At 42.9% G+C, this 17,839-nt stretch overlaps 1 protein-coding gene across 1 annotated transcript in view; it reads left to right on the top strand.

The window, feature by feature from the left end:
- IL17RA (interleukin 17 receptor A) overlaps positions 1-17,839 on the top strand; it is a 69,354-nt gene that overhangs the window by 27,993 nt on the left and 23,522 nt on the right. Inside the window, exons 2-6 of the mRNA XM_029599866.1 lie at positions 6,431-6,455; positions 7,514-7,660; positions 11,771-11,895; positions 12,923-13,049; positions 15,290-15,337. Coding sequence (XP_029455726.1) covers positions 6,431-6,455; positions 7,514-7,660; positions 11,771-11,895; positions 12,923-13,049; positions 15,290-15,337 — 472 coding nt within the window. The remainder of the gene's footprint in view (positions 1-6,430; positions 6,456-7,513; positions 7,661-11,770; positions 11,896-12,922; positions 13,050-15,289; positions 15,338-17,839) is intronic.

Here is a 17,839-nt window from a genome sequence, read left to right as displayed (position 1 = left end):
TAGGTAAGTCCTGCTTACAGGTTTAATCTGGGTAACTCCCAATTGACGTATCCTCCTAGATTCTTTCATGTTTCTTTCTTCCTCAATCGTTCTAATTTTAAATAGCAGCTCCGAGTACTGTGGCAGTTTCTTCGACTGGCTCTCTAATAAGTCCCTCAATTGCAGTCGGGTAATCAGGGTCTCCTCCCAGCACCCACGTACAAACTGTTGTAGTAACTGCCTGTCTGGGGCGAGCCCAAAGAAAATTCCCCGCTCCACGACTTTCTGTAACAGGACCTGAAGCCTTCTCAAATAGTCTGAAGATTTTTCTTTGCCATTCTGGAAAGTTTCAATAAATTGAAAAAATAATTCCTCTCCATTAGTTACACTGCCATATGCCTTCTCCAGTTCCTCTAAACACTGCTCTGCTGTGGCGCTTTTATCTATGTAAGAGACAATATTTAAAGCTGGAGGAAGGAGACTTTCAATTAATTTCCTTTTTTTTGCACCTGCGGTGAGATCTGGATCCTGCAGTAATTGCTTAATTTGAATATGCCAAGTTTCATAGTCTCCTTCATTACTAGGTTTAGGGACATTTCCAGAGAAAACTTTAATTTTGTAGTACGTATGATTCAACTCTGCACCCTTTTCCTTAGGAGTTTTGATCACATGCTCCACTATAACCTTTGAAACATCCGCAGGAATAGAAATTGGTGGAATGGAATATTGAGAAGAATTGATGCCACAGAATGTTGGGTCAGCATAGCATCCCGCCACTTGGGAACGTTTTTTTGGCTTTTAACTGGAGTCTGCAATATACTCTGGGGTGATTGATCCATATCTCGTGTTTCTTTTTCTTGTGACCCCAAACTCTCAATCATGAGAGCAGATGTTCTTTTCCTCAGATCTTGAATATTGATTTTATGACTGTCAGCTATATATGCTAATTCTTCTTGAAGTCGATCTGTCATATCTAAAAGTATGTCACTCACTAGTGGGTCAGTGCATGCTTCAGGGGACATCGACTCAACATTCTGTTCTGATACTGTCTCATCTAAGACAGGTAAAATTATCCACTGACTGTCCAGTTCCCCTTTTAAGCTCATTCTTTCTAAAATAATTATAGAAAGCGGTTCTTCAAACTCACACAAAACTTGATCAGATGACTCAGCTCTTAAACGTTTCAATTTTGTAACTACACCCGCTGGGCTTAATGCATCTTCTACACTTGCTAAAGATATTTCAGGATTTACAGAACTCAGAATAACAGATCTATCAGGAATACAATCATAGTACTTGCAATACTCCATTTTGTATGAGAAAGAAACAAAGAGAATACTGTGCTCACTTCACTAATGATGCTGGGTCGCTCAGTAGCAGGTCAGACAGAGAGAAGAAAAAAAAAAACACTGCCCCACGTTGATGCGCCAGAATTTGTTGTAACCCTTGAAGTTCAATTTTCTTTATGACTCCTTGTGTCTGAAACCTGCACTTTGATTCCCAACCCAGTATCAGAAATGAATCCACACGCTCTTTAGTGAGTAACAGTTTTATCTTTACTGGAATGAATGACTGAAATAAATCTGTTCACTTCCTAAGCATCTGCATTTGTCATATAAACACATGTATATAGTACAAGAGAAAACTCAACTTTGTCATAACTCATGTTAAGTATTTCAACCAGAATCAGCATGTGATATAGCACCCGACCTTAAGCAGTCTCTGAACAAGCAAAGTCCCAGATTGTATCCTACTGTGTGTCCATTTGAATTTAGAGCTGAAGAGGGCGTCAGTACTGCTCTTTGCTTCAACTGCCAAATCCACAATACAGCAGCCTCTATCCGAAAGAAGAGCTTCAAATCCTGACAGGGCACAGTTCAATTACTCCCAAGTCGTCCACAGCAGGGTTCCAGAAAAGAGAACCTTAATCAGTACAGATAATATTTATTAATTCAGAGCAGGGCAGGAACTCTGTTCAAGCTGAGCAGTGATCTGTTTGCACATGCTCAGACAATCCAATTTTTATAAATCTCTTTAGATAAAGTAAAAACAACTTCAATACATCTCAAAACAATGCTAACTAACATAAATACATTACACATGAATACAATTATAGAGGGCTGCTCACCTTAATCAGTACAGATAATATTTATTAATTCAGAGCAGGGCAGGAACTCTGTTCAAGCTGAGCAGTGATCTGTTTGCACATGCTCAGACAATCCAATTTTGAATCTCCTTTCCCCCCCCCAGCTCTTAAAGAGACAGCACTCTATTGTCAGTCTTTTCATGTCACAATGATGATTCAACATTTCTCTGCCCTAGTTCCTAGAGGTATGTTACACTTGGATCAGAGTGGTGGTGGGAAAAGGGTTGAGGGGTCAGATAAGACGACATGGCAGAGGGGAACTGGTGTTGGGTTGCATATGGCAATTTTATATTTGCATCTAAGTGGATGAATCTCAATCGGGTAGATTGGATGGTCCGTTTTGCCCGTTATCTGCTGTCATTTACTGCATTACCATATGTTACCTCTTTTGTAGATTGTTTAATCACATTTCAAAAAGCTTAACCTATGCAGAGTTCTTTATTCAGATGTTTTCACAGACAAAAGAGGAGATAGCAGGCTAGCATTTTGCTTGACATATCCTGGGGCTCGCTTCCCTGTGCCCTATGAAAATTGTGACCTCACAAAAACCAATAAGTAGTAATTTCTGCAACTAGACAAAACTACCTGCAGTGCTAGCTTCGTTACCTGGCACTCAACTAACCAGCATCCAGAAATGTGGCATTGCACTGGGGTGGGAACTTCTATATGGCGGGGAATTCATGCTCACATGGAGGTCCATATTTAGCTGCTGAGCGGCTCAGCAAGTTAACCAGATAAACTTGTCCAGCTAACTTATTATCAGGTTAGAATTTAGCTGGATAAGTGCCTAAATCTTCATTTGACCTTTTATGTGCTTTTACAGCACTATAACGAGCTGGGTGAAGGAAGATTGCGGGAACTGCTACTAATCAGAATTTAAAGATAAGGGAAGGAAAGCATTGAGTGACGTACATATGCAAATACAGTTGGCACGCATAGTCAGACTGTGAGTGGTTGGAAAATCCAGGCAGCCAAGAGCATTCAACGGCGCGGTTCGTTTGCCTATTGAATGCAAGGCATAACTTATTGCATGAATGGACCAGGAAATATTTTTGTACTGGATTTGCCATGTCTTTGTACCTGCAGTGAAAGCGCATCAGAAGAAACACAGAAACCGGAATTTAAAAAAATGGATGTTGATTTTATGTGTTAACACAGGTTGGAAAAATTAACTTTATTAGATGAACACTGAAAAAGTTAGTTTTGACAACTTGAAACCAATTTAGGTTTCAATGTATGAGCTTGGATGGCTTAGGATGACTCGTGTGGGTAGACGTTAGGTAGACTTACAGACCTTCCATTTGATGCCAATCAAAAGCGTTTTCAAAACACTTTTTAAATCTTAGCCTGTATGAGTATTTTTTTTAGGACTGGAGGAGCTAAATTGTATGTCTCTAAGATTTATATGAAAATGGAAATATTTTTCATAAAACCAAACACTAGCTCTGATTCAGGAAGGTGAACGTAACTGTTATCCAAAGTAAGAACGTGATTTCACTTTCACAGCCATAAGTCACAGACGATATTAAAACCCACAAAAGTGAAACAGAAATCATGTTTAAATCTTAAATGAAGACTCCTTCTTTTCAGATTGCTTCACCCAAGTCGGGGCCTGTCATCGATGTGTAGGCTGTGTGATTTTTTGATGATGTGGGTTTCACGTTTTTTTCCCTTTGAGTTATCTGGAAACATTTCTTTGCCCTCTTCCTGTAAGTGCAACCTCGCTCATACAGCCAGGGAATGATAGAAAACATGAAGTCCATCTACAGATGGGATTTTAGGCTATGACAGCACTTTTCCAGAATTTCAGTTGCAGCAACATCATCAAGAAAGCAGTTTTTGATGCAGCGTGCGGCCGGGCTGCCTAAGTAGTACAACTTTACGGAAAAGTTGGAGAAGATTGTGCACAGCGGTGGTTTTTGCCGAGGGATCCAAAGGAGAAGTATTTGAAGATTTCAGTGTGTGAGAAAAAATTAAAATAAAGTCTCGCTAAAATAATTTTTTATGTCCTTCAAAATGCAGGCACCCGCCCCCCACCCCCCCCACAAACCCTGTCACTAAAATTTAGATTGAGATTGAAGACTTATTTAACATTCATCTGAAACCTTGTGTGTTACACTGGACCTTACTGATGTTGAAATTATACAAAAGGCTGTGCATCTCGAAGGATCTATTTCTTCTGAAGAAGATGATTGCAATGAAGAAACGGCCTCACAAAGCCTTGAAATGTTGATACTGAAACTTGCTGGGGAGCAGCCTTATTATTCTGCTCGGGAGATGATGAAACCTTCTGTGGTTTACACCAGTTTCCTGAAATTAAAAAAAAAAAAAAAAAAGGCAACTGTTTTGCAGGCAGACACCCACAAGTTGCATCAAAGAGTTGTCAAGGATCGGAGCTTTTTAACACCATCAACATCTGATATTCTCTCATTGTTGATACTGAAAGAATACCAAGGGTTGGGAGGGGGAAGGGAAGTGGAGATAAATCATGTGGAGGTGGGGGTGACCATTGCGTGATCTGGGTATTTTATACCTTTTATTGTTGGATTTCGATAAATACTATACAAAGATGTAAAAACAAAAAACTGTGGACAAGTTTTTCTTTCATGAAAAGTACTTAAGTGAAAAACTGACTATTCCCCACGTGTGCCGGGTAATGGGGCCTTTGCTCTGTAGGAAAGTGTATGACTCAACTTTCTCGCACATGGCCTCATTGCCCAGAACCTCCCTTGAATTGGAGCAGTATCATACAATAGAGTACATTACATGTATATTTGCTGCAGTTGAAAAGAATTATGGGTCACAAAACTTGTGACTATAAAGCCAGGACAGTCGTTTGTAAAAAAAAAGTTTAAATACAAAACATTTTCTTTGGTTTCAAACAGTGCAGCATGGCACTTGGAACCACCTGCTGTTCCCACAGTACAGGAACGTGAAAGGTGGCGAGGAAGGAGCAGAAACGGGGCGTCTTCCTGTTGGATCTCACCCCCCTTCTCTCTCCTGCATTCCAAACAAAATAATAAATGATCTGACTCCATACTATTGAAATCACAGGAAAGGTTTGTCACCGTCCAGACCTAATAAGCATTTCAATATGCAGTTCTCCTCGCCTTTTAGATCTTTCTGATCTTTTTTTTTCTTTTACTATTCCTCACTTCTCCTCCCCTTTATCACTGCTCAGATCCTGTCTTCTCTCCTTGCTGTTCTCCAATCCTCCTTTCCTCTGTTTTTTTGTTTTTTGTTTTTTTTCTGATTTATAATAACTTTCTGTCCGCTGTGTCTTTCTTTCCTGCCTGACAACCCATGGTCCTTCCTTGCTCGTAATCTCTTTTCTGTGCTTCCTCTTCCTGTCCTTATCTGTATTTTCATGTTGTTCTTGGGTGTATGCCTCCCTGGTAATGAAGATCACACCAGTCCTCCGTTGCTGGGGCTTCCTCCCAAGGTCTGACCCTCGTGCTGGCGCTGAGTCCATATTAGTGTTTGTCCTTCTTCTTTTTCTGCTGCCTCTGTGGTGACTGCAGCAGTGGCCGAAGCAGGAGGGGCTACTGTCCACAAGAAGATCTTCGCTGTGGCCATACAGGTTGCAAAAACAGTGACAGATGGTTAGGGTTGCCAACCAGATAATATTTAAGTAAGGGAGGCTGGAAGCAAACAGAACCTTTGTTTTTTCTTTTCATCTGACAATATAATTGCTGATAATGTGTTGACTGCCTGTTTCCCTGGCTCTCCCCGCATTCCTTCTCCCCTTTCATTCTCCCTCCAACCCTACCATCCCAGGTTCCTCTCCAGTTCAGCAACAGCGACCTCGCTCGCTCACGAGGTTCAGGAACCTGTTCATAGGCCCTGGTGGCACCTCGCTTCTCTCCCCCGGATGCATCCTATTTATAAAGGAAACTGGCGGCAGAGGAGGTTGGCAGGGCTGCCATGGGGAACTTTGAGTGCACCATCCTGCGGCGTCCGCCCTCCATGAACGACTGCTGCTGGGCTGGAGAGGAGCCAGGCCCAGGGCCACCCCACGCAGCTGCTTTCCAATGCAAGTGGTCATTTTAGGGGAAAAGGGAGTTTTGAATGAGTTGTCAATCCTGTGTGTGGTTTGGCATCCATGGGGTTGAAATATAGATATAAGTAAATAAAAATATCCATAACTAGTGCTTTGGTAAGCTCTTGCAATTGACCTGGCTGGACATGGGCTGAAAGGAATAATACTTATCTTTGGATGGTCTCATCCAGGGTTATAGTAATACAGATGGAGAAACAAGTTGTTTTATTCTCATATATTAAACATCTTTTCTCTTCTTTTTATAGGGTTTGACTTGTCATGTGAGAAACAGTAAGTGTTTTGGTTTGTCTTGTGTTTTATTGTTCATTATGGTTTCCTCTTTGTTTACGAGACACATCCTTGGGGGTCGTATTCATTATTTGTAGTGGAGGAGTGGTTAGGGCTATGAACCAGGGAAACCAGGATTTAAATCCTTGTGACCTTGGGCAAGACACTTTACCCTTCAATGCCTCAGGTACAAACTCAGATTGTGAGCCCTCTGGGGATAGGGAAATACCTACAGGTACCTGAACATAATCCGCTTTGAAATACCAAAAAAAGCGGAATATAAATCTGTGTCTGTGTGTGTGTGTGTGTGAGATTCATTATGAAAATGAATCACTTAGACCACTCGTCTGTGTTGACGTACAACTTTGCCTGCCAGTGGCTGTGCAGTGGCTCTTTCAAGGGCCGTCTGCCTGGATATGGATCTTCACTTGTACCAGCCGCATGACTTGACTTGCCTCCCCTTACCATTCTGCCACACCCTGAGTTGCCTTGGTCCGCACGAGGCCTTCTGTGCTCAGTTATTTGGTCAAAGGGTGTGCTTGGCCTGATGTCACATAACCACAGATCTAGTGCTGTGCACAAGGTAGAGCAGCCCTGTAGGGGAGGGCGTAAGCTTTCCAGATAATGTACCAGCAAATTCTCAAGGAACTGTTGTTAAGGTGAATCTTTGTATTCAAAGGGGGCTTGTGTCTGTGCTGTCAAAGCTGCACTTCCTTGTCTGTGTTGTGCCTGCTAATGTAGGATCCTCGTATCATGTGTCATCTAGGAATGGAAAGTATCCCACTCTGAGGCTACACGTTGAAGCTGAAAGCACAATGTAAATGTAACTTCTTGCCTCAAACAGAGGTGCAAGATAAGGTGGTAATCGGCAACCTTCACTGTAGTGCATGGTTCCCTACTGATGCAGGTGATGTGCCATATCCGAGTCTGGTAGTCATGGGGACACCACTTCGGGTGTGTCGTTTTGGGGTTGGGGGATGCAGTTGATAAAGTTTTGAATTCATTTATTTGTGCGCCGGAAGTGTTTTTATAAAGCCAGCTTTTCTTGCTGATGTTGACAGGTAGCTGTATGGACGAGAGCTGGCTCCGGCCTTTTCACTTAACACCCTCGGCTCCTAGTTCTATGGACGTCAGTATCGCCTTTACCCAGGATGAAGGAGGCCACCTGGTCCCTGTGCTGCAGATTGAGTGGAAGGTGGCAACTGATGGTAAAGCCAATTCTTTATGAAATTTTGGTTAAGCGGGGCTGGAATTGGGGACTAGCCAGCCGCCACAGAGTTCTAAGCTACAGAACTTGCTCCAACACGACTCGGCATCATGGTAATTCAGGATAGCTATAGATGAGGTACCAGGAACCTTTCATTCAAGACTTAGTAGGATATTTCCTCTAATGTATCCCTCTGGCCAGTTCTTCCATTACCTTAGCATCACAGCAGTGCTCCGGTCAGTAAGCGTGGGCCTCAGCTGGAGCAGGAGCTCTAGTCCAGTGCCCTCTGATTGACCAGTAGGTATGGATTTTAAGTGGACCCAGTCATCCTTTCAGACTCCTGAGAAATGCCTCCATTACATGCTTAGTACTTGTGGTCCTAAGGAGTAGAAAACAGGCCTACCTACACAAAACGTGTTTTTTCTGTACATAAGAGACTTGTGTGCACAAAAGTGCTTGTGTTTTGCACACACAAATCATGATTCTGAGAGACTCCTTTTCCCCGTCAGAGTACATATGTATTCAGCCTATGGAAAGGTGTATATTTTAGCTCAGGTTCGCATACTTTTTAACTCCTGATGTATTAGTATGCCATTTGCTTACCATATCACAGGGCTTGCCAAACCTGTCCTGGAGGCCCCATAACCTGTCAGGTTTTCAGGATATCCACAATAAATATGCATGAGATAAATTTGCAATTCATGGAGACTCGGTATATGCAAATTTAAGTCATGAATATTCATTGTCGATATACTGAAAATCCAACTGGCTGTGGGGTCCCCAGGACGTTTGGAAAACCCTGCCATATCGGGAGTAAAATTATTATTATTATTATTTTTTTTTATACCACACGGGTTAAAAAAAAAACTGCGCAGATTTCAACACACAGTTTTATCGCGACCTTACGTCAGGGGCCCTTACTTCCCAAGCAGAAAGAAACCAGCTCCAAAGGCTCAAATTAGGCAAATTTCGCAGCAGAAAGAAATAGTTTAGTTAAACATGTTGGACAGATCCCAGATGTTAAGCCAATGCTAAGTCCCTCTCTCTGGAGCTCCTGCTTCGCCAGCAACACCCTTGAGACTGAGTTTATTCTGTTGGATGTGCCGTGAGGATCTGCTACCTGCACTAAACAGTGCTGTGTCCGGATGGGAGATGCCATAAATATCCCAGCGAGCAGGGATATTTTGTGGGCCAAATGCTTTAAGGGAAATGGTGACTTCTTATGTCCCTTATAACCTGCACGGAGTCAAATGCTAATAATCTCAATAAGATCAGTGACAATATTATCTGGGAGTTAGCGTAGGGAGGGGGGGGCGTGAAACATAAGCCTCCTTTCCTTGATGAAAGGAAACAATTGTCTTCCAATATTAATTGGTATACCTTTGAGCATATTAGGAATTTTACAGTGTGGATTATTTATGTCTGGGGCTTTTGCTTATTTTAATTATTTGGATATATATTGCATGCTCTCTTGAATATACGATTCACCTAAAGTGGTTTACAGTACCTTAGATTAGCAGCATATAAGCAAAGGTTAATAGCAGCTTTACACATGTTACGTGTGTAACAGTGGCACCAAATTCCTTTTTCCTTCACAATCAAAGGTGCTCCATGGGACTAAATTTAATATAAGAAACACGAATTAAACACGACAACGACACACAGGAGAATAATAAGGATTTATTTGAATAAAACGACTGTAGCAAAAATGTTCATTTTCAGCAGCGCCCATGAGGCAGAAAATACCAGGTAGTGTCATTTAATGTTTTTTGTGGCATGTCTCTTTCAGGTCAGGTTGGGATTCTTTTGTATTTTTGGCCTGGCAATGCCCTCCCTTTTTGGGCTACCAGCACAATCCGATCTAGCTTCTGCTGGGCTAGAGTGCCACGAGTCTTCATAACTACCCAGGGTTTTCATAACCTCCCTCATAGCTTGGCCACTGCAGTAAGGGTCCTTGGCCAGAGGCCACAGACCACAGCTCCCTCTGGGGCTCAGTATGAATATACCCTAAGTATGGCCAGTAGGTGTCACCATCGAGTAATGTCTGGGACCCCCTCCCCCGCCCCCCCCCCCCCCAGTGGATGTGAACGTTGCCTCCACAACCTCCCCTCCCTAGCCCTGACAGGTCTGGAGAATGAAAATCCTAATTCCAGACTCAAACGCTGGTCCTCCGTATGCGCAGCAGGCCAGCCCCAGAGGATAGTGTTTTTGCCGCTGTTCATTGTGCCTGTTTCCAGTTTTCTACTTGGATCTGGCTGGCTGTACACCAGACCACCTTTTTATTTTTATGTACGCGATTACGCAGAGTGCGGTTCTCATGTTCCTTGACCTGTGGCTGCCACTTTCTCCCTCAGCTTCCTGCGCCGGCTGTTCAGAGCTTCCCCTCTACTTAAGTCGCATACTCGGTATGTGAAGTCAGTGGGAAGTGGTGAACCAGCTAGCCAGAAGGTTACACAAGAAAGCAAAGTGGGAGGGTGACAGCCTTATCACTTTAACACTTAAGTGATTTGTTCCCACATCCTGTTTATTAATGCAGCAAAGTTCGGCTTGCTTTCTTCTCCAAACTGCATTTAATTTTTATTTTTTTATTATTTTTTTTTAATAAAAGGTGTGCAGCTTTCATTACGGCCACACTATTTGTTTTGGATTTTTTTTTTAAATCTCCTTGCCTTAATCCAGTGTTGACTTTCTGTTACATGTGTTGGTGTGATGTGTAAATGGGGTTCAGTTATGGTTCAGCGCCCTTCCTTGCTTACATTTTCGGATTGTTGGAGTGGCTAACTAGGATGACCTATCAGTAATTTTAAATACTAGTATATCCTTGGGAATAAGCTACCAGTTATTTACCTCTCCATCCTACCCCTCTTCCATAGAAAACTGTTGACCTTTCTGAAGGCAGTTGGAAGTTATACAGGGAGATGTATCAAAACTCCATCAAGCCCAGTTTTCTGTTTCCAACAGTGGCCAAACCAGTTCACAAGAACCTGGCAGGATCCCAAGAATAAGCAGTGGATTTCCCCAAGTCCACCTTAATAATGGTCAATGGACTTTTCCTCCAGGAACTTGTCCAAACCTTTTTTGAACGCACCTACACTAATAGCTTTCACCACATCCTCTGGCAACGAATTCCAGAGCTTAATTATGCATTGAGTAAAAAAATATTTTCTCTTACTAGTTTTAAATGTATTACAAGTAACTTCATTGTGTGTCCCCTGGTTTTTGTACTTTTTGAAAGAGTAAACAACTGATTAATGTTTAAATGGAGTTTTTAAGTAAATATAACCTTTTTTTAGGGAACTTCAGCCCCATTCAGGGGGGTTGGGCTGGGATAGGGAGAGCACAGGGTTGTGATGTTTGCCAGGGTGTTTGGATTTTTCTTTTTTTTTTTTTTTACTTTTTTTGTTTTTGTCGTTTTGGAGATAGTACGTGCTGTTTGCAGGCAGTGTGCTGCATTTCTAAATAGTGTGCACTGCTTACAAATAGCACTATTTCCAAAATTAAAAAAAAAAAAAAAAGAAAACAGAACTACATACACAAAAATATATAAGAAATGAAACGAAATAAAAACAAAGTGGAGATTATTCCTCTGCACCCTCCTAGAATTTATCCTCCACCCCCACGTCCTGCTTAGCAAGTGAAACGCATGGCCTTATGTTACAATGTGCATAGGCATCCCTGGGCTTGCAGTCAGGGGAGAAAACCATGCACCATTATTGGCTTTGCCAGTGTGCGCACAGGATTTGTTCTCCCATAAGTCTTCACACAGAAACAGCAGCTGCAAGTCTATGCGAGTATTTTTTTTTACTCTCATACGTCTGGGTGGATTTTCAAACACAAACTACTGGCGGCAAACTTGTGAAGTTACAGTATTTTGCACACTGAGCAGGTTTTTAGTGTTTGAGAGCTGTGATTTGAGAAGAATTGTTGGACTAGGTTTTGTACCCCTCTGCTCAATCAATAGATATTTTTCCCTAAACATTGCCTCCTATAATCTTAGTCCATTATTTTACTTTTGCCTACTTATTTTCTCTCCCTCCCCCTCCAAAATGTTCTTCCTTTTTTCCATCCCTCCTCTTTTCATGTTCCACCCTCTTCCCATCCCTCTTTGCAGCCAGTGTGTTGTTCCTGCAGGGGGCTGAGCTGAACGTGATGCAAGTGAGCAGCAACCAGCATATCTGCGTCCAGTTCCATTTTGAAACCAATCCGCCCCAGCAGCTGCGTCCAGATGGAAACCGGGTTAGTGTGTGAATTTTTTTGCTGTTCCTTGCCACCACCACCCAATGCCCCCCCACCCCTCCCTGTCATCGAAGCTGCACCTGGTCTGTTCCTTTTAGGCTGAGATGTGAAGTTGCTGATGCAGAAACCCCATGGCTAGAATAGAAAGTTGTATCATTTTGTTTGTGTCCTCGTGCCTCTCATTCCATGTCATTACAACTCACTGTGGTCTGGCAGAGAGAGACGCTGACTGAGGGACACTCTTGGAGCTGCTTTCTTAGAAATGGAGATGCGCAGTGTGGGGTTTTTGAAAAAAAACCCGACAGAAATAAAAAGAAAAAATGTTGTTTTCTGCCATCTTACGTGCTCCTGCGAATAGCACGCACTTAAAAACAAAAATCAACATAAGAACATAAGAAATGCCATACTGGCTCAGACCAAGGGCCCATGAAGCCCAGTATCCTGTTTCCAACAGTGGCCAATCCAAGTCACAAGTGGCCAATCCTGGCAAGTACCCAAACATTAGAAAGATCACAAGTTACTATTGCTAAACGAAATGAGAACCACACATTTTTGGCCTGGCACCCCTTACTTGGTGCTTAGTTTGTGCCAGAGTGGAAGATCGAGCCACTGGTGAACTCCATCTTGTTCACTGGTGTGAGACGGCAGACGGTCTTTTCTTGATGGAATGTGGTCTGCTGTCTGGTAAGCATTTGTCTATATGGTTGGTGTTTTCACACTGGCTCCATTTAACTCTCCATTTAGTCCTCTCTTTGGCAGGATTAATTTGGTTTAAGCACAGAAAAGAAGTGTGGATCCATTCGGTGCAGTGAAGTAATGTCTTAGTTTGGCTTTCCATATGATTGCTGGCAAAAAGTAGAGTTAATTGAGAATACGGCAGCCTTTCAACTGGTACTATGGGCTAACTGGAATTAAGTAGAGGAGCATTAACATCTTCCACAGTAACTTAACTAGAGTTAAGGAGAATCATTAAATTCCTTGGGTGGTAATGCTGCAGGTTTTTGTTTTTTTTGTTCTTCTCTCTCAGTGGCAATTCACTTTCAACCGCTTCATGGTGGACCCTGGGAAAACCTATGGCGTCACTGTTCACCACCTGCCCAAGCTGGGTACCAACGGCGACCATAACCAGAAGCATAAGCTCTTCATAGTGCCAGGTTCGGAACCTCCTCTTGCCTACTAACAATAGCTGTAAATGAGGATCAACCTGGGAAGCTGAGACCAGCAGGAAAGCCATTGGAGAACCCATTTGTGAGACATCAACTCGAATCCATTCCTGGCTGCAGTAATAAGAAAGCTAAATTTAGGTGCCCATCTGTGTGTAGGACTCCCCTGATGTTACCCAGCAAATCCCGGGGGGGGGGGGGAATCCTAAAAGAGGACAATTTTTAAACTGTATTACTTAGGTAACTTTGCAGGTACTCGGAAGCAGTCATCGATTGCCCTCGCCTTCTGTTGATAAAAGTATCCAACCCATTTCCCTGAACTGCATAGGGTTTGGCAAGTAACATGCAAGGACTTTAGCCAGATATACCCATGCCCGCATTAAGGCTCCCACCCTGAGTCTCCCTTTGAGAATTTGCTTGCAGCCTCTCAGGTACCAAGTACCCGTGGGCCTACAAGCAACGCATGTGTTCTAAAAATGTTCCCCTAGAGTGCATGCAACTTTCTGCAGTTAGCCAGCACTCTCTTCCCTCCTTCCCAGTCTACCCTGGCCATTTAATGGTCAGCCGCGGTGCTGGATGTCTAAAGATCATGCTTTCCAGCACCTAGCACTGTGTCTTCCTGCGCCAAGCCACACCCTAAGGTGCATGATTGTGCGTAGTGCCTGGGAGAGGCTGTTTTAGCATCTTGGCTGCCAAAATATCTAAGATATATTAGTCAATTAAATAAATGTTAAAATAAAGCTCAGGGATAAAATATCATTTTAATGTTATTCTGTATATGAAGATATAGGAAATTTTAGTATAAATATTTTCTCTTTCTCTCCCCTTCATCTTCAGTCTTATACCCCCTCCTTCCCTGGGCTGCGTTCCTGGGCAGCTGTAGGATCCCTCGCATGCCCGAGAGCTGGAGGGGCGGAACCTCTGAGTTGCACCCTCGGCGCCATGCTTTGGTTGGCAAGAGGCCATCCTATTAGCGACAGCTTCTCGTTCCTTCACTCCAAGCCCGAGCACGTCTTCTCTGCAGAAAGATTCAAGTTTGCAATTTTAAAGAGAATAACGTTACTCTCGTGTTTATATAGTTAGGCTGAAAGAAGACCAGAAAAGTTCAGTATGTGCGACATTCTTCCAGTTAATTAGTGATGTTCAAAGCCATTTATGGGGGTAAATAGCGATTTGTGGGGATAAATCTGCCATCTGAAAATCTTCTTTCTTCCATATGGATAAACGTCTGCCTGTTTAGACGCATTTAGGAGAGGTGTTCCAAGTGGCACGTTTTGGGCGAGACCTGCATACCTTTCAAGTCCAGGCATGTTATTTGCCAAATCAAATCCACTTACACTATAACCAAGTGCGGTGCCCACTGCAGATTTCATAGAGTGCACGCATGCCTTCGGATAACAAAATCTAAACCTGCAAACTTTGTCCTGATGCAGACAGTTTTAAAAATCACCCCCACCCTTTAGGGGTCAGTAATCAAAAGTGTTTACCCCTGAAAAAGCATAGTCTGATTATTGCCCGCCCCCGGCCCCCTCCGTGGGTAAATGTATGCACGTGCGTTCATAGCATAGGCACGTTGACTCGTCGAGAGAAAGGGGTGGGGTTAGGTCAGGGGAGGGAATTTACGTGCAGGGTTTGCACGATCGGATTGCTTTGTGTCATTTTTTGGTGCCCGCTTTGCGCCCGCCTTGTACCCAGGTTCCAAGCGCCGGTAGGATTCTGCCATAGAGCTTGCAGTCCCGTGGGGGCGGGGAGCTCATTATCATCCTCTTCATTAGAGCAGGGTAGAGCAAAGCTGCCGGCTTCTCATGGCCCGTGCTGAGCTAGAAACGCCCCCCCCCCCCCCCCCTTGGGAACAGACCCGAATAGAATTGTGGATTAGGAGAGGAAAATGATCACTGGAGGAAGGGCTTAAGCTGAGATGACAGGGCAGAGAGCCTTTGGGGAGGAGGAAGGGTTCAGAGGAGTGGAGGCAGAGAACGGCAGGGCTGAAGGAGTGGCTGAGGTAGGCAGGGGGGGAGAGGGTGGCAGACGTGTCCTGAGAAGGTAGACCTCCTTAGCTGTCTGACACACTCTACCAAAGGCAGCTCTGCTTGGTTTTCATCGAGCCACGCCAACCTTTCCACAAAGTTTTTTTGTGGGTTTCCACTGTTTACATCTTTGAGGACCATATCTTTAGAGCCAAACCCTAGCCACTCATGTTTTGGGGATTTTTCTTTTTTTTTTCTTTTTAGATTGCAAGGACGAACAAATGAAGCAGACGGAGCCCTGCAGACGTCAAGGTGGGGATGGCTACCCTGTTCTCTGGTGCTTTGTATAAGGAGAATTTTATTTATGTAGTAAAAAATGTCATGATTTTTGGTCTGAACTGTTAGAATGTTTAAATACAGGTCATGGTTTGAAGCAGAAGGGGGGAGTAGACTAAGGGGGTAAAGGAACTGTTTCCCAGTGAAGGAGAAAAGCCAATTTGAGGTTAAGAATGTATGAAAGAGACACCGAGGATCCTTCATTAGTAAAACTGATGATCCAGTAGGTCTGCGGTTTTGCAACGGGAAGGGAAAGGGGATGACCACCTGGATGCTGTGGTCTTTGCTACCATATTCTCTCTTTCTCTGCCCAGGAGTTCCTTCACACTTAGGGGTAGATTTTAAAAAGCATTTACTCGAGCAAAACTGGTTTATGCTCGAGTAAATACACTTTACTCAAGTAAGTGGGCTTTTCAAAATTGCTACAATATATGCCATTGAATTGTCCATAGGATTTACTCAAGTAAGTGCACTTTACTCGAGTAAATAGCTTTTGAAAATTGCTACGATAGTATGTCACATTTACATGCGTAACTCCTTTGAAAATGACCCCCTTAATGCTTTGGTTTTCAGCTTTGAAATGATATGAAACAGGGCAGCCAGGTCTAGAAAGTTATCAATCAGTCAGACTTTTGTATGGAGTCCTTATTGAGTTTTAACGATACTTCAAAAGTGACAAATTTTGATAAGCATTGTATTATTCTCTGAATGTAGTAACCCTCGCCTCTGTCACAAATGCAAAAAAAACCAAACAGGCAGACCCTCCTAAATTCAGAATACGTGATCACAAACTAAAAATAGAAAGATGCAGCTAAAAAGTCTAAACTGGAAACCCCCAAGAGGCCAGACTCTGTTTGCAAGGCAACACTGGAGAAACAGAAATGCATTTGCTCTTGTGCTCTGCAAAATACCAAGAGACCAGAGATGCACATTTCCCAAAGCTGACGGAGAAAATCCAAGCCTTCCCACAAAAGAATGAGCAGGAAAAACTCTTTGTAATCCTGGGAGAAAGAGGAGAAACAGCGGCTACAGCAGCATAATGTGGCATCCTGCCTCCAGGCCAGAAATTAAATCTGTCCAGGGACAATATGGATCAGCACCCAAATCTGAGACATGTCCTTCATACTGTACTTTCTGTAACCTGTAACTTTACTTCTTTTATAAGTGCCCGACACTTGATATTCATTTATTCACTCCTTTACTTACTGCCGACAGAGGTTCCTGGCCTGGAAGAGGGGGGGGGGGGGTGGATTTGGAGTCTGGCAAGGGCTTTTTTACCTCAGGGACCTCAGATGTACCATTTCAGGTACAGGACACCCAGGTTCGACCCGAACCGTTTGGCCAGTCGGGCTAGACCTTGGGGATGCTGCCTTCTGTGATTTCTTCCTTAAGAGGAACTACAGAAAGCAGGACCTTTTTTTTTTTTTTTGTTGAGCACTAGAGCACGATTTGATTCTGCTTTCTGCAGTTCCTTCTACTTAGTATCGCAACAGTACTAAAAGGAGGAATGACAGAAAGCAGGATTTTTTTGGGGGGAGGGTCAGTGAGCCCTTGAGGGCAGCAAGCTTTAACGCCAGCTCCTGGGCAGATGTTAAAATTTTGCCTCATTGAAATGAGCGCCTTGACCTCGCAGCAATTTTTGGCATCACAGGGTAACAGCTAATAGCCTCATCTACATGGAATTTGCACTCGATTGGACATGCGTTTTTGGACACGCTAATCCTTGTATTGCATCGGGTGTTATTTTAGCGCATCCGAAGCATGCATCCAATCGAGTGTTACCTGGTGCACTAGCTGAGCGCATTTTATCGTATCAGCCTACTGACGTGTTAAATTTCTCGCTTCTGACTGTCTATGACTTATCCAGCTATCAGGTTAGCCAGATAAAAGTTAACCAAATAAGTTGGAGTTATTCTAGGGGCATTTTGGGGTCGGATAAGTTATCCAGCTAAATCTGATATTCAGAGTTAGCCAGCTAACCTAGCCAGCTAACTCTAGTCATGCCGGAGAGTAGTCCTAAATTTAGCCGGATATGTTTATCTGGCCAGCTAGGACTTTAACTCAACCACACTACAGTGATCTATAAATATAATAAATCAAAGGGGACAAGGATGTCCAATCACTGGGGATAATTTCAAAATGTAATCTTATCTTGTTTGTGGTAGATCTTTGAAATATACTTATTTTATGCCACACACTGTATAGTTTTTTCTTTATTTTAATTTTATTCAAAACTCTACTTCCATTAGAAAAGAAAATATTTTTTGGGGATGGATTGAAAGTTTCATACGTTTATATAGGTGTCCCAGCACCACTCTATGGATATAATCATTAACTTCCAACCACCTCCATAAATGTGATTTTGTGCAGTATCTTTAAATGCATTAAAGTCCCCCCAAAAAAGTGGTTTTTTGGTTTTTTTTTTTTAAATCTTTAAATGTTGTTAAACTTTTAAATAGTCTTAACGCAAATGCCAAT

Source organism: Rhinatrema bivittatum, chromosome 4 (assembly GCF_901001135.1).
Source record: "Rhinatrema bivittatum chromosome 4, aRhiBiv1.1, whole genome shotgun sequence".
In the NCBI taxonomy this organism is placed as follows: domain Eukaryota; kingdom Metazoa; phylum Chordata; class Amphibia; order Gymnophiona; family Rhinatrematidae; genus Rhinatrema; species Rhinatrema bivittatum.
This window is presented reverse-complemented; position numbering and strand designations above follow the sequence as displayed.